This window comes from Dipodomys spectabilis, unplaced genomic scaffold, assembly GCF_019054845.1.
Source record: "Dipodomys spectabilis isolate Male_0828 unplaced genomic scaffold, ASM1905484v1 ptg000002l, whole genome shotgun sequence".
NCBI classification, from domain to species: domain Eukaryota; kingdom Metazoa; phylum Chordata; class Mammalia; order Rodentia; family Heteromyidae; genus Dipodomys; species Dipodomys spectabilis.
This window is the reverse complement of record NW_024870679.1, coordinates 10,590,473-10,616,765: the sequence shown is the minus strand read 5'-3', so window position 1 is coordinate 10,616,765 and position 26,293 is coordinate 10,590,473. Positions and strand designations below refer to the sequence as shown.

At 41.9% G+C, this 26,293-nt stretch overlaps 1 protein-coding gene across 2 annotated transcripts in view; it reads left to right on the top strand.

Annotated features, from left to right (window-relative positions):
* Window positions 1–26,293, top strand: part of Cdc14a (cell division cycle 14A) — a 150,131-nt gene that overhangs the window by 28,838 nt on the left and 95,000 nt on the right. For both annotated transcript variants that reach the window (XM_042681590.1, XM_042681580.1), the window contains exon 4: window positions 2,842–2,934. In XM_042681590.1, the coding sequence (XP_042537524.1) occupies window positions 2,842–2,934 (93 nt within the window). The remainder of the gene's footprint in view (window positions 1–2,841; window positions 2,935–26,293) is intronic.

Here is a 26,293-nt window from a genome sequence, read left to right as displayed (position 1 = left end):
GGGATGGAGGCGCCCAACTCAAGAAAACATACAACAAATGAAGCAGGAAGGTCTCAATCCCGTCCCCAAACACACACACCCAAGAAATAAGCATTGGTAGGAAAGAATGATTTTGTGAGTTATCACTTTTGATAAGTAGATTTGTAAATGCATTTCCTCAGCATTAAATCATAGCAATAGCTCAATAGGAAACCTAAATTCCCAGCAGAAAAGTGCATTACATAGATAATCTAGACTTCAAGATGGCCCATCTGTACCATTGGCAGAAAAGGCAGAGAGTGAGAGAGAGGTGTGGTTATCACCTGGGAGTGTAGGGAAGGCAGTTTAAGGTATTTGGGCTTTAGAGACATGGGAGATGATTAAGTTTCATTTGCCCTGGGATTTGAATTTAGGGCCTTGCATTCTTGCTTAGCTTTTCCCCTCAAGTTTATCTCTCTCTAGCATTTGAGCCATGCTTCCACCTCTGCTTTATGTTGGTTAATGCAGATAAGAATCTGTCAGTTTTCTGCCCTGGCTGGCTTTTAATCATAATCCTCTGCTGAGGAGCTGAGGAGCTAGGATTGTAAGTATGAGCCACCAGTGTCTGCCTTCACTTTCCTTTCCTTCAGTATTACTTATTGATGGAGAACAGTTAAGTGACAAAACCAACCAATCAGCAAGTAATGGATTAGAGAAAGAAAGCATCCAGGCACTCAGGAGCCATTGAGAAAGTAAAGAGCCAAGTTTCAACCCCACTGGTATTAACTGAACTCCTCACAATGACTTCAGTGTAATAATCTGACTGAACTGATTAAATAAAATGTTCCTTCCGGGCTGGGAAGGTAGCTCAGTGGTAGAGTGCTTGCCTTGCATGCATGAGGACCTGGGTTCGATTCCTCAGCACCACATAAGCAGAAAAAGCTGGAAGTGGCGCTGTGGTTCAAGTGGTAGAGTGCTAGCCTTGAGCTGAAGAGCTGAGGGACAGCGCCCAGGCCCAGAGTTCAGGCCCCACAATCGGCAGTTCTTCCCCCTCCCTTTTCTTCAAAGGAGTGTTTTCATACATCTATCAGGAAATCAGGGCACCAATGATACAGGATTCCCCCCTCCCCTTTTCTTTTGGTGCTTGAACTCAGGACCTTGCTAGGCAGGCACTTTTACCACTGAGCCACATCTTCTTCCTGTGAGAGACTTATCTTGGAGTCAAACACTAAGTTTAAAAGTTTAATTAAAGAAAGACACTACAAGGGGCCAGTGGCTTATGCTTTTCAATCTAGATATCTAGGAGGCTAAGGTCTGAGGATTGAGATTCGAAGCCAGCCCAGACAGAAAAGTCAGTGAAACTTTAATCTACACTTAACCATGAAAAAGCTGAAAATAGAGCTGTAGCTCAAGTGGTAGAGCACTAGCTTTGAGCAAAAGTAGCTCAAGGTTAGTGCCCAGGCCCCATTTTCAAGCCCCAGAAGTGCCGTGCGTGCGCATACACACACACACACACACACACACACACACACACACACACACACACACACACACACACACGACACTACAATTTCAGAGAATGTTACCTGTAATTATCAAAGATCAATTAGATTACATGTTTAAGCCAAAATAATATAATATTATTTCATTCTTTTTTTTTTTTGCTTTTGGTTGGTTGTGGGGCCTGAATTCTGGGCCTGGGCACTGTCCCTCAGCTCTTCAGCTCAAGACTAGCGCTCTACCATGTGAGCCACAGTGCCTCTTCTGCCTTTTTCTGCTTATGTGGTGCTAAGGAACCGAACCCAGGGCCTCATGTATGCAAGGCAAGCGCTCTACCACTGAGCCACCTTCCTAGCTCTTATTGTTTCACTCTTTGGAGAGATTTCTGAGTTTCTTTTGTAGAAAATGAATGGTAAAGGATTTTCTGTCGATTGGGTTCAGTGGATTAAGTATTAAAAACCACTTTTATGGTCAATATGAATTAAGATGTACTGTGTGCCTGTATTTAGAAAATCATTTGTCAATATACTGCTGACTGTTTTGAAATATCAGGGAATTGAGACGATGTAATTGAGTCGCATCTGTTCTTGCTGCTGTAGATTTGAATTTTGGTTCATAATTCAGTTTAGCAGGTCCCTTCTCTTACCCCTCTTCATGTGTAGCATGTATGCAGCCTACCACGGTGCTTATTTTGGATTTAGTTAAATACTCGAGCATGCAGCATCTTGCCTGGCATACCGCAAGTGCTTAATGACTGAATCTATGAATTTAATGAATGGCTGTTGAATTAAGATGTTTACTGATATCCTTTTATGGCTCATTTTTTCTCCTCCATTAACTACTTGTTTTCAGTTAATTAAGAGGAGATTATCAGAGCACATCCTAGGAAGGAAATACATTAATATTAGTCTCTACAATTGAAACATTTCAGAGAAGATGGAAGACTGACACATGTTAGAACAGACTATGAAATATGAAAAGCATAGATGACTGTTCAGAGTGGAAATGGCATGTAGGGAATAAAAAATATGATCTAGAATAAATCAAATGATAAATCATATACATATAAGGTGTAAATAAATCCTCAGATTTTTTTTTTCTTGTTAAGAAGTCAGCCATTTCATTTTCCACCACATTAGAATCCTTTCTTGGAGAGAAACATCTTGATTATTGGTCAATGATATTGCATATTATGACAGACTAAAAAAAGTGAATTAGATCACCTCCTCAGTGCCTGTGTCTAAAGGCCACAGATAGTAAAGGTCAAGGATGTTACATTTTGTGGATCCTAAGCCATCTTGAACACTGAGAGGAGCTGGCTATCATCTGTATATTTTAACATTGTCTTTATAGTTACCTTCTTTTTTCTTCTTCTCCATGTAGTCCTACAGTTTATCAAGAAAGAAAATTGTGCACTACACCTGCTTTGACCAACGGAAAAGAGCAAATGCAGCGTTTCTGATAGGTGCTTATGCCGTAAGTGTGTTCTTCATGATTCCTTTCTCTAGCCAACCGTGGCAGCCCAACACTGACAACACGATTCAGGCCACTTGTCTAGTGGGTTGGGGAAGTGGGAAGATAATTAGTAGCTTGGGGAGTTGATCTGGAATGGAAAGTCCAGCCTGGCAGTGATAGGGTGTTTAGTGAGAGAATCTTTTTTTTTTTTTTTTGGGTCCAGTTGTGGGGCCTGAACTCTGGGCCTGGGCGCTGTCCCTCAGCTCTTCAGCTCAAGGCTAGCGCTCTACCACTTGAGTCATAGCGCCACTGCTGGCTTTTTTCTTTTTTGCTTATGTAGTGCTGAGGAATCGAACCTAGGGCCTCAAGCATACAAGGCAAGTACTCTACCACTGAGCCACCTTCCCAGCCCAGTGAGAGAATCTTGAACTCTCAATGTATAGCTTGGCTTCTCTTGTCATATAAGGGTTTGAATAAAAAGAATACCTAAGCTGGGTGTGGGTGGCTCATATCTGTAATCCTAGCCACTTAGGAAGTTGAGCTCTAAGGATCACTGCTAGTCCAGGCAGAAAAGTCCATGAGACTCTTGTTTTTTGTAGCTGATGCTTTTGCCATCTGAGTCATACCTCCAACTCCACCATACGACTCTTCTCTCCAAATAATCACCAAAAATGGGGGAGTGGAAGTGTGGCTCAAGTGGTAGAGAGCATCAGCCTTGTGTGAAAAAGCTAAGGGACAGCACCCAGTTTCTGAGTTCAAGCCTCTGTACTGGCACTAAAACAACCCAAAAATCAAAAACCCTATGTGTACATGAAACACTCATGATAAGATATTCCTCTTGGTAAGAAGAAATGTTCGATGAAACAAGGGAATAGTTACTATTACTTTTATTCTTTTATAAATCTCTTCACCCATCTATCCAGATATTTCTATACAATAGAAAACACTTATTTGCACATATTCCAGCTTCCTGACTAACCAGTTAAGATGGTCAAGAAGATGCTTTTTTTTTTTTTGTTGGTTGTGGGGCCTGAACTCTGGGCCTGGGCGCTGTCCCTCAGCTCTTCAGCTCAAGGCTAGCGCTCTACCATTTGAGCCATAGTGCCACGTCCAGCTTTTTCTGCTTATGTGGTCCTGTGGAATCGAACCCAGGGCCTCATGCATCTGAGGCAAGCACTCTACCACTGAGCCACCTTCCCAGTCCCAAGAAAATGCTTTTGAATACAGGTTTGGTCCTCCATAAGCACAAATGTCAGCAGGAATTCCATAGGAATATGCTGCTGTTTCTGGAATTTTCCTTCTTTGCTGAGACTGGGCAAAAAAAAAAGAAAAAAAGAAAAAAAACACAGAAGTCATCAGGGCTGGAATGTCCTTGAAAACTTAGATGAGCTCTTCAGGGATGTGTAATATTCAGAGAGGACTCTACTGGCTACAGGTAGAGAAAGAGGTGACATTTCCCCTCATCCTGGGGAGGATCCCAGGAGCATACTGCTTGGTGACCTTTCAGGGTTCAGGTGGAAAATGTGGATGTGAGGGCACTGATGGGCAGCCATCATGCTCTGCCAACTCAAGCCCAAAGCCCCGTTCTGTTGAGAAGACTATGTATGAGTCAATGCCCAGTGCAGCCTGGGAAGATGGACAAGCTGACAGCGAGTGCAGGCTGAGGCCCTGCTTGTAGACCCAGGGATGCTCAGTTCTGCCTCCCATTCCTGCCCCAATGTGGCCACTCCCATTCCTATCCCACCTCTTTCTCTGCAGATACTGTGCTATAATATGGCTAAGAAACAAACAAACAAACAACAAAAACCCGAAAACAAAAACATGACCAGGTGCTGGTGACTCAAGCCTGTAATTCTAGCCACTCAAGAGGCTGGATCTAGGGAATGCAGTTCCCTAGATAATAGTCCATGAGACTATTATCTCTAGTTAACCACCAAAAAGCCAGAAGTAGAGCTGTGGCTCAAAGTGGCAGAGCACTGGCCTTGAAGCACAACAGCTCAGGAACAGTGCCCGGGCTCTGAGTTCAGTCCCAGGACTGGCTAAAAACAAAACCCCAAACTCAAAACGTGAGGTTTTCATCCTGAAGGGACTCTGGATGAAAGTGTCAGGTCACTTTATCCCTCTCAACTTCATTTCATTCCCTTGTCTCTACCATGAGAGCATTGGATGGAAGGCTCCTTAGATTCCCTTCTAGTTCGTAGAATCCTGGAATCATTTGCAGTACCAGCTGGGCTGCTGCCTTTATTTGAAGAGGGTTCAGTAAAGTGCTGGGAGCTGGTTAAGCACCTTATCTTTCACTTTCCTTTGATAATTGCTACTCATTTGGAATTGGTGGTTGACACTGTGATTAAAATGTGGAGCCGCCTGTATTAATCTGTGGACTCAAGGCACGTAAACAAACGTGTTTTGTGATGCATTGTGATCCTGGGTCCTATGTCATAAAGAATTACCATAGAGAAGAGGTTTACTCCACTGAGTGTCAGGGGCTCTGACCTGCAATCCTAGCCATTCAGGAGACTGAGATCTGAGGATCAGGATCCAGAGCTAGCCCAGGCAGGAAAGCCAATGAGAATCTTATCTCTAATTGACTATCAAACAGCTGGAAGTAGAGCTGTGGCTCAAGTGGTAGAAGTTCTAGCCTTGAGCAGAAAAAGCCAAGTGAGAGTGTGAGGTACTGAGTTCAAGCCTCAATTACCTCCCCCCCCACAAAAAAAAGAAAAAAGAAGACACTCTCCCATCTTACCCCAGTTCTTTCTGATGTGTTTTGTGTGGTCTTTGATTTCAGCAGGGGCCTCTTGCAATTTGAAATTCAGCCTAATGCCCCCGCTGCATTGAGCTTAGGATATGATGATAAGGCATACTTCCTAATGCAGAAGCATCCACTGCTTTAAAGCAACCCAAGGGAGAAAAACCATCTTGGCTAGGGAAGAAGTGCTGAGTTCAGCACCAGCTTGTCTTAGACCTGGTTGCAGTCCTGGGTGTAACATGATTATTCTTGTACTGGCCATTTCCCAGTTGATTTTTCTCTTCTAATTTTGGAAATGCACTCCCCAGAAAGGGTTTTGGACATAAACTCTCTATAAGACTAATATTAAGAATTGTAGATCTGCCCTAAAGAGGGTTTTATGTTTATTTTGGGGGGCTTTCCTTTATGTCATCTGTATACATTTTTTTCATCTGTATACATTTACTCATTAACTTATTAAGACTAATAAGAAGACAGTCTTATACATTGCAATTACATCTCAGTTAATTTCCACAATTTAAATGTTCCTACTTGGATAAGTCTTAGTCTTTTAAGAGAAGAGAATCTCTTTTGAGTACAAAAGGGCCTCCAACTTGGCATCTACCATATAACCTGTAGGGCAATTCAATCTATTGTGTGTGCGTGTGCTAGTACTGAGGCTTGAACTCAAGCCTTCATGTTCTTGCTTAGCTGTTTTGCTCCAGGCTGATGCTCTTTTGCTTGAGCCTCACCTCCACTTCTGGCCTTTTGCTGTTAATAGGAGATAAGAGTCTGATGGACTTTTTAAAAGCTAGGACTGGCTATGAACTGGAATTCTCAAAACTCACTCCTTCTAGGCAGGATTACAGACCTAAGCTACCTGTATATAGCTCTGATTGTCTTTTTACTTTTTTATTTTTGGTGCTGGTCCTGGGGCTTGACCTCAGGGCCTGTGTGCTTTTATGCTCAAGGCTAGTTCTGTACCACTTGAGCCACAGCTTCACTTCCAGCATTTTTGGTAGTTAATTGGAGATGAGTTTCACCAACTTTACTGCCTGGGCTGGCTTTGAACTGTTATATTCAGATATCGGCCTCCTGAGTAGCTACTTTTAACCTTTTTGCTTCCTTTTATTTGTCACACAATTGTCAGAGGAGTCTTTGCAAAGTAAAAATTGGATCTCATTATTACCCTGTGTCAAATCTGATTGCTCAGTATTCTTGGTACAGAAGTCCCTGCCTTCTCAGAGCCATTACAATTTCTCTGATGAGATGTGGTACCTTGAGATCCTCTTCCTTGAGACCCTCCCATTCTTCTGCTTTTCTGTGAAAAATCTTAACCTTTGATCCCACCAGAAGGCCTTGATAATGTCTGCTCCATCTGGAACATTTTTACTTCAGACTATTTTGTGTGTCTGGTTCTTTCTGAAATTACTATCTCAGCCTTTTTTAAAAAACAAACAAACTTCTTTTTTTTCAAAAGGTTAGTCCCTACCCCTATTTGGCTTCTAGGTGTTTATTATTTTCTTTGCAACACTGTATTGTGTGGAATTACCTTATTTGTTTTGTGCATGTACTTGTTATCTCTTTTCCAGACTGGAGCCTAGGGCCCTTATCTGTTATGCTCACTGCTATGTCTAGAATATGATAAAATATTTAACAAGGGGCTATGGGCCTGGCATGCAGCAGTTGAACTGGAAGCTGGCCACAAAACAGAGGTGGATTTGGGACATTTCCTGCTGTGCTGGATTGTGGGCAGGTCTAGGGTAGGTGAGGGCCTCAAGGGAGGCACTAGGGTGTGTATTGTGGGTGGGGCAGGTGCTTGGAGAAGCAGCTGTTTACAGCTGGTGTACAGTTGGTTCAGGACATGAGTTCTGAGTGTTGGATTTAGAACTGTGCTGAGCACATAGCACATTTATGTAAAAATCTACTGAGTAACTTGAGTGGGGTTTCAAAATATGAAAGAAGGAGAAAGGCAGTATATGAGCAATTCCCGTTGATATCACGTGCCTTCCTTATGATTATAATATTTGAGGATATTTGAGCTCATAAATGAATAACAGAATGTAGGATCAAAGCAAAGATCATAGAGCAAAATAATACCTTTGGTATAAAATGGGCCACGGCTGTTGGGCTGCTGGCGGCTCACGCCTCTAATCTTAGCTACTCAGTAGGCTGAGACCTGAGGATCACAGCTGGAAGCCAGCCCAGGCAGAAAAGTCCATGAGGCTTTTATCTCCAGTTAACCACCAGAAAGCCAGAAGTGGAACTGTGGCTTAAGTGGTAGAGTGCTACACTTGAGCAAAAAAGCTCAGGGATAGTACCCAGGCCCTAGTTCAAGCTCTAGGACTCTCTCTCTCTCTCTCTCTCTCTCTCTCTCTCTCTCTCACACACACACACACACACACACACACACACACACTTGGACATTACTAAGTGCTGAGAGGCTGGCTCAAGTGGTAGCAAGCGTGAAGTCCTGAGCTCAAACTCTAGTACTGAAAAAAACAAAAGGTTGTTATTTTGCTTTTTTTGTTTTTTTATTGTTATGAAATACAAGTAATTTAATTTTTTTTTTCTTGCTGAGGTTTGAAATCAGAGCCTCATACTTCCTTGACTGGCTTGCTCACAAGGCTTGTGCTCCACCACTTGAGCCATGCCACCAGTTTAGCTTTTTGTTGGAGATGGAATTTTGCCAACTTTTCTGCCCAGGTTGACTTCAACCTTGGTGATCCTCCGAGAAGTCTTAGCCTCCAGAGGAACTAGAATTATAGGTATGAACCACTGGTTCCCAGCAGTTGGAACCATTTTTTTAAGTGTTGAAGCAGTTCAGTTCCTGTGACTTTAAGTCTTGAAGTGTGACACAGAGGCTTTTGGGTCTTCAGTTTCTTATGTCTAAGAGGGATGAGCCTCTTTCATCCTTTTCTCCCAGAGCTGTCTTGAAGGATCAAGAAGGAGATAAGATACAGCCTCTCAAGTTTTATTCAAAGGGGATCTACCAAAAAGTGAACCCCTCTCCGGGATTATCTGCACTGGAGCTCACACCAACACTTACTGGGTGCCCCTGGGGAATCCTTTCTGTGGTGCATCTCTTCCTAAACTCTGATATTATGCTCCTCAAGTTTGAAGATGAAGGCAGCTTTTCTAGAGAGATGTTTCATTTCCAGGGCAATAGCCACTACAATTGTAGAATTAGGATGCTTGGATCATGAGATAAATACCTTTGTATGAATTTGAAAAAGATGGTTTTAATAATTACAAACTGCTGGGAACCAGTGGCGCATGCCTATAATCCTAACTAATCAGGAGATTGAGTCTGAGGATCATGGTTCAAAGCCAGCCTAGGCAGGAAAGTCTGTGAGACTTTTATCTCCAATGAACCACCAAAAAAAAAAAAAAAGAAATGGAGCTTTGGCTCAAGTGGTAGAGTGCTAGCCAGAGTTTAAGCCCGAGGATCATCCCCACCCCCCAAAAAATTACCACCTGACTTAATGGGGTCCTTTGAAATGTGTCTTAAGACCAAGTCTCCAGCCGTTTACTGTATACTTACAGGCTCCAAGGGAGTTAGGTCAAGAGGAATTTGGATGGGCTTGATGACTGAGGAAATGAAAAAAATAATATATAGAAAGAGAAGTTAAAATAAATGTGATTGTTTATCTTTGAAAAATTAGGTTGGGAGGATCATTGTGGAAATGGGAGGGAAGGGATGGTAGGGGGAAAATGAAGGAGGAGGTAACAATGCTCAATAGGAAATGTACTCATTACCTTGCTCATGTAACTGTAACCCCTCTGTACAGCATTTTTAAAATAAAAAAGGTACCCAAAAAAAGAGAAAATTAGGTTCAAAGTTAAAACATGAAGAACCTTTTGCCAGGCATGGTGGTGTATACTTTGTAAACCCAGCATTCAGGAGGCTGGGGTAGGAGGATTGTCAGTTCAAGGCTAGCCTGGGATTCATAGTGATATTAAGACCAGCATGGACTATATAGGACAGTCCTTTCTCAATGAACAAAAACAACAATACCAGCTGGGTACTGGTGGCTCATACATGTAATCCCAGCTGCTTAGGAGGCTGAGAGCTGAGGATTGTGGTTCAAAGCCAACCTGGACAGGAAAGTCTCTGGTACCCTTATTTCCAATGAACCACCAGAAAACCGGAAGTGGTGTTGTGGCTCAAAATGGTAGAGCACTAGCCTTGAGCTACAGAGCTTAGGGACAGTGCCCAGGTCCTCAGTACAAGCCCCAAGACCAGAGGGGGAAAAAAAAAAGAATTAAGTTTCTTTTTCAGATCCACAGAGAATGCTTAAGCAGAAGTGGTAACCACATTTTTTTTTTTTTAAATCCACTTGGTAAATCCTAGCATGGCTAAATGTCAGGTCTTCATTGTGGATTAACTGGGACCAGCCTGAACCATAGGTCATGTCTGAATTGGGGATGAGAAGGCTGATGTTTGTAACTTTCCAACCATGTCTGCCTTTGGTTCTTATTGTGCCATGCATGACACATCAGGCCTAAAGAGTTGCATCAACTACAAGGCCTTATTGATTGCAAAGGTGCCATTCTCCCCCTGGCTTAGCAATGGAGATCAGAGGGTGTAGCAGAGCGATGGGCTTGGCTCTCACTTCATCTGTTTGTTATATGACTGGAGCAAGACTTATTTACATTTCTGGTTTTCCATTTTGAAAACAGGATGATAAAACCCAGAGTTGCCTCTCAGGACAGGTGTGAGGATGAAGGTGGTCACTTACAAAGTGACTGTGCTGTAGTATTGTAAACACTCGGGCCTGGGTTGTGGGGTTCTGTGGCCTTTCCAAATTTTCAGAGCCAGTCTCCTATTTCCTACTATCTATTTGGTGCTTAGACCTCCTACAAAGCTGAAGAGCTGATTGTTCTTTGCTTCCTTCTGTCTCCAGTCTTCCCTCTTCATTCTATTTCCACCTTGGGCTTTATTCGAATTTTCATAGGAAGAATCTAACTACACCATTTATGGGATGTGTAGTCATCAGTCATCAGTAAATTATTTAGTTCCTATGAGCTCTGCCTAGCACTGCATGGTTCAAGGAATAAACAAATAAGCAACTAAAAATAAAAAAATAATGCCTGGTGACCACAGCGCAAAGCCAGCCCAGGAAGGAAAGATCATGAGATCCTTATCTCCAATTAACTAGCAAAAAGTCAGATGTGGAGCTAGGGCTCAAGTGGTAGAGCACTCACTTGGAGCAAAAATCTAAGTGCCCACGCCCTGAGTTCAAAATAAGCAGTAAGTCTGCCATAACTACATAACAGAAGAAAAGTAGACAATTCTCCTGCTGAGTTACCATTCTAAAAATGAGATATTTACTTATGTGTAATTGCCTGGTAGTTCTGAGAGACTCTTTTCATGTAGCCAACGTGTATTTTACCATTTTGCCATTCGAACTACTAAGTGATATTCCATGAAAAGTATGTATTATAGTGTATTAACATTTTAGATTACTTTCAAATTTTTAATAACAAAATGTTTCTGTATCATGAACGTTTCCACACTTGTTCTTAGCCAAAAGACTGAAAGTGATTTCAAATATTTGTATTTCTGTGGATTTTTATCTTTAGATGACAGAAATAGGGTTTTTAAGTTTTTTTTTTTTGGTTGGTCATGGGGCTTGAACTCTGGGCCTGGGCGCTGTCCCTGCGCTCTTCAGCTCAAGGCGAGTGCTCTACTGCTTGAGTCACAGCACCACTTCCAGTTTTCTAGTGGTTTATTGGAGATAAGAGTCTTACTGTGTTTACTGCCCAGGCTGGCTTTGAACCATGATCCTAGATCTCAGCCTCCTGAGTGGCTAGGATTATAGGCATGAGCCCAGGGCCTGGTTTAATGGTTTTTTAAAAGACAGCATTTTTGAAAACAAAAATTTGGACACTCCATGGAGAGAAATACAATTCTTGCTCTTTTTTGTTCCAGTCCTGGGTGCTGTTTCTGACCTTTTCTAATCGAGAATAGCATTTTACTACTTGAGCCACAGTTCTAGCTTTTTTTTTTTTTTGGATGGTTAATTGAAAATAAGAACCTCACAGACTTTGCTGCCCAGCTGGTTCCAAACTGTGATCTTCAGATCTCAGCCTCCTGAGTAGCTAGGACTGCAGGTGTAAGCTACTGGTACTGGGCTGGAATTCCTCTTTTTTTTTTTTTTATTGTTGTTGTTGGTCATGGGGCTTGAACTCTGGGCCTGGGTGCTGTCCCTCAGCTCTTCGGCTCAAGGCTAGTCCTTTACCACTTGAACCATAGCACCACTTCTGGCTTTCTGGTGGTTAACTGGAAATAAGAGTCTTACGGATGATCTTGCCCGGGCTGGCTTTGAACCATGATCCTCAGATCTCAGCCTCCTGAGTAGCTAGGAGTACAGGTGTGAGCCACTGGCGCCTGACTGAATTCCTCCCTTTTGTAGCTATGCCAAGACTGCCAGCCCACTCACCATCAAGGTTCTAGGAGATCTGAGGAAGCTATCTTCAGTACCACAGCCTAGTCAAGCCTCCCTAGAAATGCAGGTCCAATCAAAATGAGAACCGCTCTACTGAGCCCAGTCAACCTATAGACAAAACAAATAATGAATCATTGTTCTGCTATTGCTAACATGATTTGTTGCCCAGCGATAAGTAGATAATGATAAACTGGTTCATAGAAGTGAGGTTACTGAGTAACAATAACCTAAAGCACAGAGTATCAGCTCTTTGGACCAGGCAGCTGGCAGAGTTGGAAAGGATTTCAGCACTGTGAGGGCTGAAGGGATGTTGAGGAAAATGTTATTGAAGCTGGAGGAAAAGGCAACTCTCATTGTGTAGAGAGGGAGGTCTGGCGAGTATTACTTGTGGTAACAGTGGAAAACAGAAAAATAAATGAATTTATCTAAAAATTCATTAAGAATTTTTTTTACTACTAGTGGCATGCCTGGAATTCACACCTGTAAACCTAGCTACTCAGGAAGCTGAGATCTGAGAATCATAGTTCAAAGCCAGCCCAGCCAGGAAGTCATTGCAACTCTTATCTCCAATTACCCAGCAAAAAGCCAGAAGTGGAATGGTGGCTGAAGTTGTTGAGTACCAGCCTTGAGTTGATAAATAAGTATATAAATAAATAAAATTAAAAAATTCAGCTTTCAACCAGATTCATAAAGAGTTCTAATACAGAGCTTGTAGGATTGTAAAACAATTTTTCATTCTTTGTTCTTGGATAAGATCAAAAGTCACATTAAGAGCAAAGATCAAATTCAACGTTTTGTCAGGGAAAATGTGAAATCAGGGTAAAAAAAAAAATCAAGGATAGGTCTACAAAATGTCTTGATAAAACTTAAGAAAGATTTGGGGGCAGCTCCTCAAAGAATCCCTTAGCAAAACCTCAAGGTTTCTAAACATTTCCATACTTAGAATCTCTGTTACAGACTAAAAGGTTCTGAGTCATAAGGGGTTTTACATACAACATTCTGAAAAAAATCCACCTCAAAAAAACCAACAACTTGTGAGTGGGTGTTTGTGACGTCTGCCTGTAGTTTTAGCCACTCAAGAGGCTGAGATCTGAGTATTTTAGTTTGAAGCAGGTAGACAAATCTGTGAGAATCTTATCTCCAGGAATCTTACCTTCCAGCAAAAAGCTGGAAGTGTGTCAGCCTTGAGTGAAAAAGCCAGGCAAGAGCCAAAAGTCTTGAGTTCAAGCCCCAGCACTGGTACAAGTCAACCAACCAACCAATCAACCAACCAACCAATCAACCAACCAACCAACCAACCAACCAAACACCCTTGTGGTTTTGTCTATTGGAGTGCATTTTAATTTGAAACACAGAAAGTCACAATTTTTAAAAAAGGAATTATACTAGTTTTATACTTTGAAATACAAATTCAATTAGAAGAACCACTCTCAGGAAGCAGCCATGAATCCTGACCAAGAACAAGCAATAGAGGCCTCACTGCAGAATAGCTACAGTCACAGCAGTATGTCTCCCAATTTCCCAATGTTTTCTTTCTCTTTTTTTTGTTGATTCTGGGGCTTGAACTCAGGGCCTGGGCACTGTCCTCTTTGTGTTCAAGAACTAGCCTTCTACACTTGAGCCACAGTTCCACTTCTGGTGTTTGAGTGGTTAATTGGAGATGAGTCTCATGGGGACTTTTTTTTTGCCTGGACTGTTTTTTCTTTGTCAGACATGGTGCTTGAACTCTGGGTCTAGACTCTGTCCCTCAGCTCTTCAGCACCACAATGCCACTTCCTGTTTTCTGGTGGTTTATTGAAGATAAGAGTCTCAGGTACTTTCCTTCCTCTTCTGGCTTTGAACTGCGGTTCTCAGATCTCAGCCTCCTGAGTAGCTAGCATTACAGGTGTGAGCCACCAGAGCCTGGCTTCCAGACTGGTTTTCAACTTTGATCCTCAGATCTCAGCCTCCTGAGTATCTAGGATCACCGGCATGAGCCACTGTGCCTGACTCTCAGTATTTTGAATGGAAAAGTTCATTTGAATTTTCCAGAAGCCATTCTGCCCACTGTGTGCTGTCTGTGGCAGGTAAGGAGATAAGGTCTTCCTTCAGTTCACAGTTCATCAGATCTAAAAAAGGCTCACCTCCTAAAGCCTCTGTTATACCTGTGTCTGATTTTCATTAACTTTACTGAAGTATAATTTATGCATAATGCAACTATCTATTAAAATGTAGCTCTTTTTCCACAAAACTATGCATTTATGTTACTACCATCACAATAAATCCACAGCTTAAATCTATCATACCCCAATTCTCCTGAGCCCAATTAGAGTTAATCTTTCTTCTTCCCTAATCCCAGACCACCAGTATATATGCACACACACACACACACACACACACACACACACACACTTATATCTAGAGTCTCTCACTGAGGGTCATTTTTGAGATGTAATCATGTTTTTATTTGCATCAAGAGACCAATCTTTGTTGCTTAGTAATATTCCATTAAATGGCTAAGGCAGAATTTGCTTTTCTCTGCATGCATGATGGATACTTAGATTGTTTATACATTTGGACTATTATGAATTAAGCAGTTGTGAACATTGAGGTACAAAAGTGCCAACATTTTTAAGGCTGTGGAAGTATGTTGCTATATTTAAGCAAATTTGCAACTGAATTAATTTATTATATGCAGAATTTCTGGTTTTATACACTTTTACAAACTGGGCATGAACATTACCAGTTTGGAACTTTGGTGAAGAATAATAGTTCTTTAGCGTTTTACTAATCATTTCTTTGGTATCACTCTTGTAGTTTTATTTATAAGTTTATTAGCCTTCTTTTCAAGACTGGCACTCAGCCACCTGAGCCACAACTCCACTACTGGCTTTTTGGTGGTTATTTGGAGATATGAGTCTCATGGACTTTTCCTGACTAGGCTTCTGATCTCAGCCTCCTGAGTACCTAGGATTGATTATAGGCATGAGCAACCGATGCCAGGTTGAAATCTTGTGTTTTTAAACAGTTTCCTATGTTTGGTTCATTTAGAAGTTGGAAAGTGGCTCTTAGTGGCTTTTCTTTAGAGAAAAAAGTTATTTCAGTTTATATCAGTAGGTACAGACCACCAGAAGTCACTCCCACTAATCCAAGCATCTGTAAATGATTAGGAAGCCTGTAGATCTTAAATTCTGTTACTCATCGAAATACGATGTTTCTAAGTCCTTTGTGTGCCCGAGTTTAAAGGTGGTTACTTGAAACCACTGATAGGAGCCTTTGCTTATTCAGCACTGAGCTGTCTGCTGAGTAGACATAACAGTATCATTTAATAGTGGTTAGAGTGTGGGTCTTTAAATCAGTAGAAATTGAGATAGCTGTTCCACTGCAAAAAAATTTGTTTTTTGTTTTTAATTATTGAGACTAAGCATGTGAGTTTCCTTACTCTTTAACTTACAAGTCCTCTATAATTTCTTTTTTTTTTCAGAACTGCTTTAAATCGTCATGAAATAACTGTAGATGAAATAAATGCCATTTCAAATATATAATCGAGGGAATAAGCTTGCTCAGGGTACACTGTATGGAATTATTACAATAAAATCCTGCCTACTAGGAATGTGTGTGGATGACAAGTGTCAGGAAAATTATTAATGAAATGTTGATCCAAAACAATGAAGGCAGTTATTCTAGATATTGATGAAAGTAGTAGCAAGGGATGTCAGCTACAGGTCTGTTGTCAACCCTTTTCTGTGACTTTTTGGTAAGTTTAGTGGAGAGTATGGGTCACGTTTCCTCTTCCTGACAGTCATAGAGGAAGGGAGGGGTGGTATAGCGTTGGGCTCGGCCATTTCCTGTCTGCAGTTCCTTCCTATTATAGATGGATAGGCAAGAACCCTTTTGTGATGTTGCCTGCCTATAGGCCAAACAATCTTTCATGCTTGTAAGCTTGTAGTTTGGTGGCTGTGTGTGTGTGTGTGTGTGTGTGTGTGTGTGTGTGTGTTGGAGCTTGAAATCAGGGACTGGTTGCTGTCTCTTAGCTGTTTTTGCTCAAGGCTATCACTCTACCCCTTGAACTACAGCTCCTCTTCCTGGGTTTTATTTTTTTGCGTATTAATTAGAGATAAAAGTCTCATGGATGTTCCTGCTCAGGCTGTCTTTGAGCCATGATCTTCAGATCTCAGTCTCCAGAGTAGCAGGGATTACAAATGTCAGCTACTGGCATCCAGCTTGTAGGGTGGTTTTAAAACAAGTAAGACTCCCTAAAATCATATACTTTGTATTTGAAATGCTCCAAGACTGAGAGTTCTTGCAATGAGGAACACAATACCATCTCTTAGTCAGGTCTCCTGGAGGTTCCATTTAATGTGGCTGGAAAATTAGCCGTTTGCTTTTCATTTGTGAATGGTTTGTTTCTCAAATTAAATTACATATATCTTTTCTTTCTTCCTGTTGGCATTCTGATAATATGCTTCTTTGGTGTTTAATAGGCTCTCAGCTATACACAGACATACAGATACATGCGTCCACCCGCATGCACACGGTACTTAATATTATAGATTCAGTACTCAGGTACTGTGTATAATCACAGTAATCTGTTCACATAATAGCATTTCTGTATATTAGCAGCTTTGGAATGATATCTACTTCATATGTGAAAAAGCCTGTGTTCATTGTTTAATGTTGAATCAAGGAGCTGTGTTTTCTTAGTGCTTGAAATTATGTATTGACTTATTTCCCCTCCTTTTAAGGGACAGAACTTTGTCTTGTTCTTCACACCAAATGTAACAAATAGCATGATGTCTGACATATACTAAGTACTCAATACGTGTTTGCAGAATATTGGCTGAATGTTTAATTGATAAGCAAGTCATAATTGATTGTCTCCCACAATTTTGGGAGCAATTTAAATGCTGGAATACTTAAATGACAATGCCAGTGCTATTTATAAAAGGAACACTAACAGGAATAGTGGTTTGTGTCAGATTCAAGGCTGGAACTCAGGGCCTCTAGCTCTCACTTGGTGATTTTTGCTCATGGTTGGTGCTCTACCACTTATTTGAGCTGTGCCTCAAATCTGGAATTTTGCTGACTAATTAGTGTTGGAGTTTTGAAGACTCCAGCTATGCTGGCTTTGTATCATATTCCTCTAGGTCTCAGCCTCTGGTGTGGCTAGTGTTGTAGGGTTTAACTATTGGTGTCCAGCAGACACATGGGGTTTTGAGAATTATTCTTTTTAATGGGTTACTAAGTGTAACAAGGTGGTTTAGGGTGCTGGATATAGCTCCAAGTTAGAGCAAGTATGAGGCTCTGGATACAGTCCTTAGCATTACAAAATCCCCAAGGCAGTTAGAATTTTATATGAATTGAAATGGGTCTTGCATATATGTTGAGTTATCTATATGTGTGTTTATATATATATGTTTATGTGTATTGCGATATATGTATATTGATATATATCTGTGTATTGAGATATATATCTTAACCTACACACACTTAATGTTAATATTACATATGAAAGTCTAATTTTAGCTTACATTTGTTTCTGTTTCTTTTTTCAATAGGTGAAGATCTTACTTATATAAGTAGTTGTTAATAAACACTGATAATTTTTTTTTTTTTTTGTTGGTTGTGGGGCTTGAACTCTGGGCCTGGGTGCTGTCCCTCAGCTCTTCAGCTCAAGGCTAGCGCTCTACCACTTGAGCCACAGTGCCACTTCCATGCTGATAATTTTTTAAGCAACTATTCTTATTATCTTGGAATAATTTCCAGTAAGAAGAAACTCAAATGTTTAAAGCCCTTGCGATCACAAGACTCTCTGTGCCCAGAAAACAAACAAACTTAAAACAACCCCTGCCACCCCCACCGCACCCCCCCCACCAAAGCAATAGGTCCTTTTGCAAGATCATAGACAACTCTAGAAGAACCTGCTTTAGTTAGGCCTGCATCCTCTTGTTTCAGTTGGAGAAACTGAGCCCAGACAGGTCCCATAGCTCATCCAAGCAAATGCAGTTAGTGGAGAGAAAGAGTGGACCTCAGTTTCCTACATTTACCCGGCAGAGGCTTATTCAGTGAAAGCTCATACCTGGGCAGTGCTAGTCTTGGAATAACTCCCTTCATGTAAACTAGGAGTTTGAAGCCGGGCGCTGGTGGCTCACACCTGTAATCCTAGCTACTCAGGAGGCTGAGATCTGAGGATCACGGTTCAAAGCCAGCCCGGGCAGGAAAGACCGTGAGACTCCTATCTCCAATAAACCACCAGAAAACCGGAAGTGGCGCTGTAGCTCAAGTGGTAGAGCGCTCGCCTTGAGCTGAAGAGCTGAGGGACAGCGCCCAGGCCCAGAGTTCAAGCCTCACGACCGACAAAAAAAAAAAAAAAAAACTAGGAGTTTGAGAATGGGAAGTGGTGTGGAAGTTCCTTTTGGTGGTTAAACGGCACTGCAGGGTTTCAGATAGGTTAGCCATTCAGTTTCTCTTCTAGGGAGCATCTGAATTTTGATTTTTACTAATGGGAAAGCACCCTAAATACTTTGGGGACCAGCTAGGTGAAGTGACACAGTTGTTCTATTTGCTTTGGTGACACCCTCAAATGTCTCTCCATTGTAAAGAGAGACCGGGAACAAGGAATTGTCACTATGTGGGTGGGGCCAGTATCCCAGAGTGGTTCTCTAAGTTTGTTTTTTTTTTTTGGGTTGTGGGGCTTGAACTCAGGGCCTGGATGCTGTCCCTGAGCCTCTCTATGCTCAGTTAGCTTTCTACCACTTGAGCCATAGGGCCACTTCCTTTTTTTGAGTGGTTAATTGGAGATAAGAATCTCTCGAGGGCTGGGCAGGTGTTCAGTGGTAGAGTGCTTGCCTTGCATGCACAAGGCCCTGGGTTCGATTCCTCAGCACCACATAAGCAGAAAAAAGAAGCCAGAAGTGGTGCTGTGGCTCAAGTGGTAGAGCGCTAGCCTTGAGCTGAAGAGCTGAGGGACAGCACCCAGGCCCAGAGTTCAAGCCCCACGACTGGACCCAGAAAAAAAAAAAAGAATCTCTTGGAACTTTCCTGCCTGGGCTGGCTTTGAAGTATGATCCTTAGATCTCAGCTTCCTGAGTAGGTAAGAGTACAGGAGTGAGCCACCAGCACCTGGTGATTTTTTATTTTTTAGCTAAACAAGATGATCTCCTATCTACCTCACAGCACTGGCGCTTATACCTTTGGTATACAAGGGTTTTTGAGTTGTACAATTTTAATCTGTGTTAATTTTACTTCAAAAATTTCTTTTTACTTGATATAATGAATCATATTGTTCCTTTCCTGCCATGGTGGAAAGTAAATTGATTCATTAAAAACACTCTCCATGTCCATGTGTTACTTTCTGACATTGATTATTATTATTTTTGCATGCTGATACTGGGACTTGAACTTAGGGCCTAAACTCATTTTCTTAGCTTTTTCCCTTAAAGATGGCACTCTATCACTTGAACCACAGCTCCATTTTTAGCTTTTTGTGAGTTAAGTGGAGATAAGAGTCTCATGGGCTTTCCTGCTCAGGCTGGCTTCAAATCACGATCCTCACATCTCAGCCTCCTAAGTAGCTAGGATTATAGGCCTTAGCCATCACTGCCTGGCTGCCTACCTCCTTTCTAGCAATGGTCCAGGTCTGAAATGTTAAAACCAGAACTAACTGCATCATGTGAAGGTTGCTGTGTGTTAGTCCTAAGATTTTTAGTGCTCAAAAGGGATCCTGTGCTAATAAACTTACATTGTGTGTTTGTAAGCTACTGTTTCCATACTAGTGCCAGGACTTCTATGTATTTTTAAATTTTCTTTCTTTTCTTTGGTCTTGCCTAGCTTCCCCAAATCCTTCCCTCCAGCCAGGCCTTTGAATATTCATTATGAAATCTCAGGTTTTTTTTTTTTTTTATGGTCAGGAATATAGAAAGAGACAGCAAAGTCATGGTTAACAAAAGTACACAGCCTGGCTGGGAAAGTCTAACCTCAGCTTCAAAGAAATATTTTGTATTGCTGCAGTACCCAGAAGAATTATTTAATAGGGAGTAACATTTGTGGTTTACAGTGTCAGACTAATGAGCAGACAAGCAAGCGTCTCCTTGTGAATATACATGCTGGGCCATGAATCAGACTTTATAATTCTTCCAAGAGTGGGTGTGTGAGTCACTGAGTGGGCTTGCTTTGGGAATTTTTAAAAAATTTAACACCTTGGACAAACTTTTCCTGATGTTTTCTCTCTAATTTGTTTTCCTCGCCTGCTGGCTGCCCCCAGCTGTTCAATTTCTCATTTCCTTACCACTTCATGGAGAGAGAGGTTTGATGACAGCGGTTTCTCACCTTCTCTTTCCATTAATTTTGCCTACTATAGTCTAAAAAGCCCCTGGCAATTACTTGCTTGGCTGGCAATCTCTCCCCTGCTGAATGAGCTCCCAGAGTAGAGATGATTCCTTACATACCTGCCTCCTTAGTACCTGAAGAGAGCTCCCTCTCTCTCTCATTCTCTCTCTCTCTCTCTCATTCTCTCTCTGCTATTAAAGAATGCACAAGATAAGAAAACTCACTGGAGGGAGTTCGGATTTCCAATGGTGACTCATTTGGATGTAAGAAACAATGCAGCCAGGTGCTGGTGGCTCACACCTGTAATCTTTGCTACTCAGGAAGCTGAGATCTGAGGATCCCAGTTCCAAGGCAGCCCAGGCAGGAAAGTCCATGTGACTATTATCTCCAATTAACTACCAAAAAAAAAGAAAGAAAGAAAGTAAGTAAGAAAGAAAAAGGCTAAGGCATGGTGCCCAGGCCCTGAGTTCAAGCTCTAGAACTGGCACAAACCCCCCCTAAACTCAGGGTCTTCATCATTCTTATCTATGGTTCTACTTTGTTTAGTTTGTTACTTAAGTCATATGTGGTCTGAAAATATTAATCGGAAAACTCCAGAAATATGGTATAAGATTTAAATTGCGCATTCTGAATAGTGTCTTGAAAATTCAGTTTTTTTCCATCCCACTGAGCATGTGAATCGTCCTTCTGTCCAGTGTTTCCACACTGTGTGTCCTACCTACTTGCTCAGCGATGGCCTTGGTTGTCGGATCTCTGGCTATACTGTAAGTATCCCAACCTCATAGCCGAATGCCTTGTGTGCCTGTATCCCTCCTCTCCTTCCTCAGGGCTCAGGCATGTATATCACATGATCATAATAAGGGCCAGCACACAGTACATAACAAACAGAACAGTTTGTGTGTGTGTGTGCGCACGTGTGCACGTGCTAGTACTGACCCTTGAACTCAGGGTCTGGGTATTATCCCTTATTTTTTTTCCCCTCAAGGCTAGCTCTGTATGACCTATTTGAGCCACAGCTCAAGTTTGGTGGTGGTTAATTAAAGATGGACATTCCTGTCTGAGCTGGCTTTGAATGGTGATCTTCAGATCTCAGCCTTCTGAATAGCTAATTTTGCAGGTATGAGCTATCAGTGCCTAGCTAAAATAAGACATTTGAAGAGAGGGAGAGAGAAAGAGAGAGACAGACAGAGACAGAGACAGAGCAGACAGACAGAGACAGAGAGAGTAGAGAGACAGAGATAGAATCATTCCCAAACCTCATAGTATGGTGTTATAATTTTCTATGTTAATAGTTTTTGTGATTTGCCATTATTGTGCCAAATTTATTACATTGTCCACAGTATCTAAGTAAGAAACACACTATATGTAGTGTTCAGCCTTATCCATGTCTTCAGATATCCGTGAGAGTCAAGGAGCACCCCCAGGTAAGAGGGGCATTCTGCAATCACCCCAAGCCTTTCTTTGGAAGACTATCATTGAGGTCTGAGCGTTAGTGCTTTTGATTTGAATTCAGCTGCCTGTTAAACTTCCTGGGAGCAGAGTCATTCTGTACCCAGGATTTAAGACTATGTTAATAACATAACTATTGTCTCTTCCGGAATTGGGGAAATCCGAAACCTGTGTTATGAGAATTCATCATGTTCCCTTCAGAAGTAGCTGCATTTTTGAGAAAGTTCTTAACTGCCTGTGCCTGTCAGTAAGCTGTAGTTTTGGCAGCAAATGACACTTTTTTCCAGAGCCGTCCCTCCCCCTCTCTGCCAGACACATCTTTAGTAGAGCTGTAGTTCAAGAGTACTAGCCTTGAGCAAAAAAGTTCAAGGACAGTGCCCAGATCCTGAGTTCAAGCCCCAGGACTGCCCATAATCCTAGCTACTCAGGAGGCTGAGATCTGAGAATCACAGTTCAAAACTAGCTTAGGCAGGAAAGTCTGTGAGACCCCTGTCTCCAGTTAACCACTGGAAAAACAGAAATGGTGCCGTGGCTCAAAGTGGTGGAGCACTAGCCTTGAGCAAAAAAGCTCAGGGATAGCACCAAGGCCCTGAGTTCAAGCCCCAGGGGAGGCAGATGGACTGGAGCCTGTTGCACTGGGTATGTGTCCAGGAGAATTGTTGGTTGGGTGGAAGTGACTTACTTGTTCCAGTTCTGTTTGTGGCCATATGTAGGCTAAGGAATTTAGGGAACTTGGTTACTTAAGGAAACCTTTGCTCACTCAGAAAGGATTACTCTGTTATCTCAGACAATCCTGTGATGCAGTGTTTGTTTGAACAGTTAAGGTTAGTGCACAGAAAAATGGCCACAGAATCCTTTCTGCAAATACCTGAGTGTGGGGCAAAACTCCTGTTTCTCTTGCATCCTCTTAGCAAACCACTCTGGCAAATATTGCAAGAGAACAACCAGTTCCTTGTTTGTACCCGTTGTATGTTTTCTATTCTTAAGTTCAAAGAGGAGTAGCTTACAAGTTACTATGAGGTGCTAGCCCTGAGATTCAGTTCACATTACAGGGGGCTCTGTCTTGGAAGTTTGCATAATATCTTATCTACAAATAACAGCATTGGCAAGCAGAAGGTAAATATAGTGGACAAGTAAAAGCACAATTTTATTTTACTATTTTCTTTTTTTTTTTTAAAGATAAGGTCTAATTCATAATCCTTCTTCCTCAGCCCTTCGGAGTGCTGGAACTATGGGTGTACATTACCAGGCTTGACTAACAGCTTAATTTTAAAGAACAGTGTTACGTGGAGTTCATTAAGTATATGCTCTGGTTACAAGAATGTGTAGCTTGGTCTCCCACGCCCTTCTTACAGAATGCCACATGTTGCCGTAAGTTCTAAGTTGCAAAAGAAGCAAAAACCTTCCCTGGGCTCCATTCTGTCTTTAGAAGTCTTTCTCCCAGAAAGGTTTTGCTCTTTCTTCACTTTCTTTCCCAATATTTTCTTCCAGTTACTCCTTGAAAATCTGTTTCCTTTCATACTTTTGCAGTTTGAACCAATCCTAATCATAATACTGAGGAAAGCTATACATTTTGAAGGGTATTCTGTGTCGTCATAATAATTCAAGGTTTTTGAGCTGAAGAGCTGAGGGACAACGCTCAGGCCCAGAGTTCAGGCCCCATGACCGCGCCCCTCCAAAAAAAATCATAATAATTCAAGGCTTAATTGGAGTCATTGAAAACCTCTTCATTTATTTCATTCTCTGTACCCCCCCCCTCCCACCCTGCCCCACCTGAGACTTGAACTCAGGCTTGGGCAGTAGTTTCTTTGCCTTCAAAGCTTGATCAAACTCAGACCTTGATTTAAAGAACACATTTCTCTCCCTTTCTCCTTGCTCCCTCCCTTCTTCCCCACCTTCCCCTTCTTCTTCCCTATCTTCCCCCTCCTCCCCCTCCTCCTCCCCCTCCTCCTCCTCTTCTTCTTCGTCTTCGTCTTCTTCTTCATCTTCTTCCTCCTCCCCCTCCCCTCCTCCTCCTCCTCCTCCTCCTCCTCCTTCTTCTTCTTCTTCTTCTTCTTCTTCCTCTTCCTCCTCCTCTTCCTCCTCCTCTTCCTCCTCCTCTTCCTCTTCTTCTTCCTCCTCCTCTTCCTTTTTTCTTTCTTTCTTCCCTTCCTACCTTCCTTCCTTCTGAAATATGAAGCCATTCAAATTGAAAGTGTGTATTAAGCATTCAGATGATCTTCTGGAATGAGTGTGTTCTTGAGATTTCTGCAGAGAGAGTTTCTGATGATGGATGCACCCAGGCTTAACTTTCCCTCTGTGCTGTATCTTAACAGCCTTGGGTTCGCTTGTGTGGGATGAGGGACTCAGGTGTTGGGAGCAGTGGTTTTCTCCTTAGCAGAGGGATTTAAACATCTGTGTGCAGAGCCTGCTGGTCTTGGTGTTTCCTTGATTTGCTTTATAAAATGTCAGACTTGCTCATTGTGACACACTACTCAAGATGTCTGTTCTGGAGCTTGGATTTGTCTCTGGCAGAAGAGGTCTGTCTTGTCTCTGAGACAGAGCTAGTAAGAGAAGTATATTTGTCCTGACTGTCTCTGTCACTTCTGGGAAGATAGCAGTTCAGGCTGATTATGGAAATTGTGGTTTCCATCCAATTCATCAAGTTAAACTGGAAGATATACATGGCTTAATGTTGTCTGCAATTGTCCTAAATTACCCATCCAAGAGCTGTGCCTGGTTTCTCAGTGATTAGGGTATGAAGACATGGGCTGGACGATTTCTAAACTAAATAAATGGAGTACAGCTGGACTCCAGTGGCTCATGCCTGAAGTCCTAGCTACTCAGGAGGCTGAGATCTGAGGATTGTGGTTCGAAGCCAGCCTGCATAGGAAAGTCCATGAGACTCTTATCATCAATAAATTACCAAAAAAGCCAGAAGTAGAGCTGTGGCTCAAGTGGTAGAGTACTATCCTTGAGCAAAAGGAACTCAAAGACAGTGCCCAGGCCCTAAGTCCAAGCCCTAGGACTGGCAAAACAAACAAATAAACAAAAAAGGAGTGTAGTCTGCTGCATATCATACTTCAACTTCAAAATAAATGGACATAGAAGTCACATGAGCAAAAGCAGAGCAACCATAACCTCACATAGAAAGCACAGTCATTTCTAGACTTCTCAAAAGAAGGCCCGAGTCAGTGATGGAGTTAGAGTTCCGATGCCCAATTCTGCCTACGATTCTTCTATGATTAATCTGTTTCCCTCTTTGTTAAACTTTGAATTGTCTTATAATTTGCTGACTTCATAATCTGTGATTTCTAATAGCCTTGGAGAACAGGAAGAGCGACTTACTTCCCTTTTACAGTGTGTTCAACCTAAGTCCGTAGTGCGTTCTTAGGCTGCTTTCATTAGGCCATTTAAAATAGACTGGCTAATATACATCTAGGTTGTTTCCAATCAATCGTGGCATTTCTGGTTTGTAATCACATGTACCCACTTAATTTGTGATTGTTCAATGCTGAGCCTGTCTATTTCTGTGAGAAGAATCAAAGTACATTGTGCATTCACAGATATATGACGTTTTAGGACTTTTTTTCTCTTGTTAAAAATTTTCATATTGAATGCAATATTGTTTTGTTAGTCATTGAATGTAATGGGAGGAAATGATTAAGAAGAAAAAGGTTGCTAAACATAAAGGAGGTAAACATTTTACTTGGGCTCGTTTATAGTAATTAAGGCTCAATGACGTCTTTAGGAGAAAGCAGATTATAAATCAGGTGCCTTGACATTTAAGAGTTCTGGGAATTAGGTCCCAGGAGTGAAAAGAAAGACTTTAAATCTTGTTTCCTTCTGTCTCCCATGTTCCTTTGTTAGGGCTTTATGTTTTAGCTCTTTGCAGAGTCTCTTTTTTTTTTTTTGTTGCCTGTCCCACGGCTTGAACTCAGGGCCTGGGTGCTGTCCCTGAGCATTTTGTTCAAGGCTAGTACTCTACCACTTGAGCCACAGTTCCACTTCCAACTTTTGTTTTTTTTCAGAAGTACATTGGAGATAAGAGTCTCCTGGACTTTCTTGCCTAGGCTGGCTTTGAACCGTGATCTTCAGATCTCAGCCTCCTGAGTAGCTAGCATTATAGGCGTGAGCCACTGGTGCCCATCTCAAACTCCAGTTTTTCAACAGATCTCTGACAGACACAATGTTGAAGATCAGAGGAATTGGAGGCTAGCCCCCTTATCCGTACAGTCTACTTGGGGGAAGCTGGATAAATCAATTAAACACAGCATCAAAGTGGAGGAGGAATCTGCATGAGGAAGGCAGAGAGCTTTTGGTGATGTAGGCCAGGGGCTGATATCAGAGAGAGCCACTCCACATGGGGACTGTGGCTTCCTTGGCAGGGAGGCCCAAGGAAGGGGAGGGGAGGAGCATCTCAACACTGTCATGTGAAAGGGTGGGCTGTAGTCCCTTCTGGACCTGG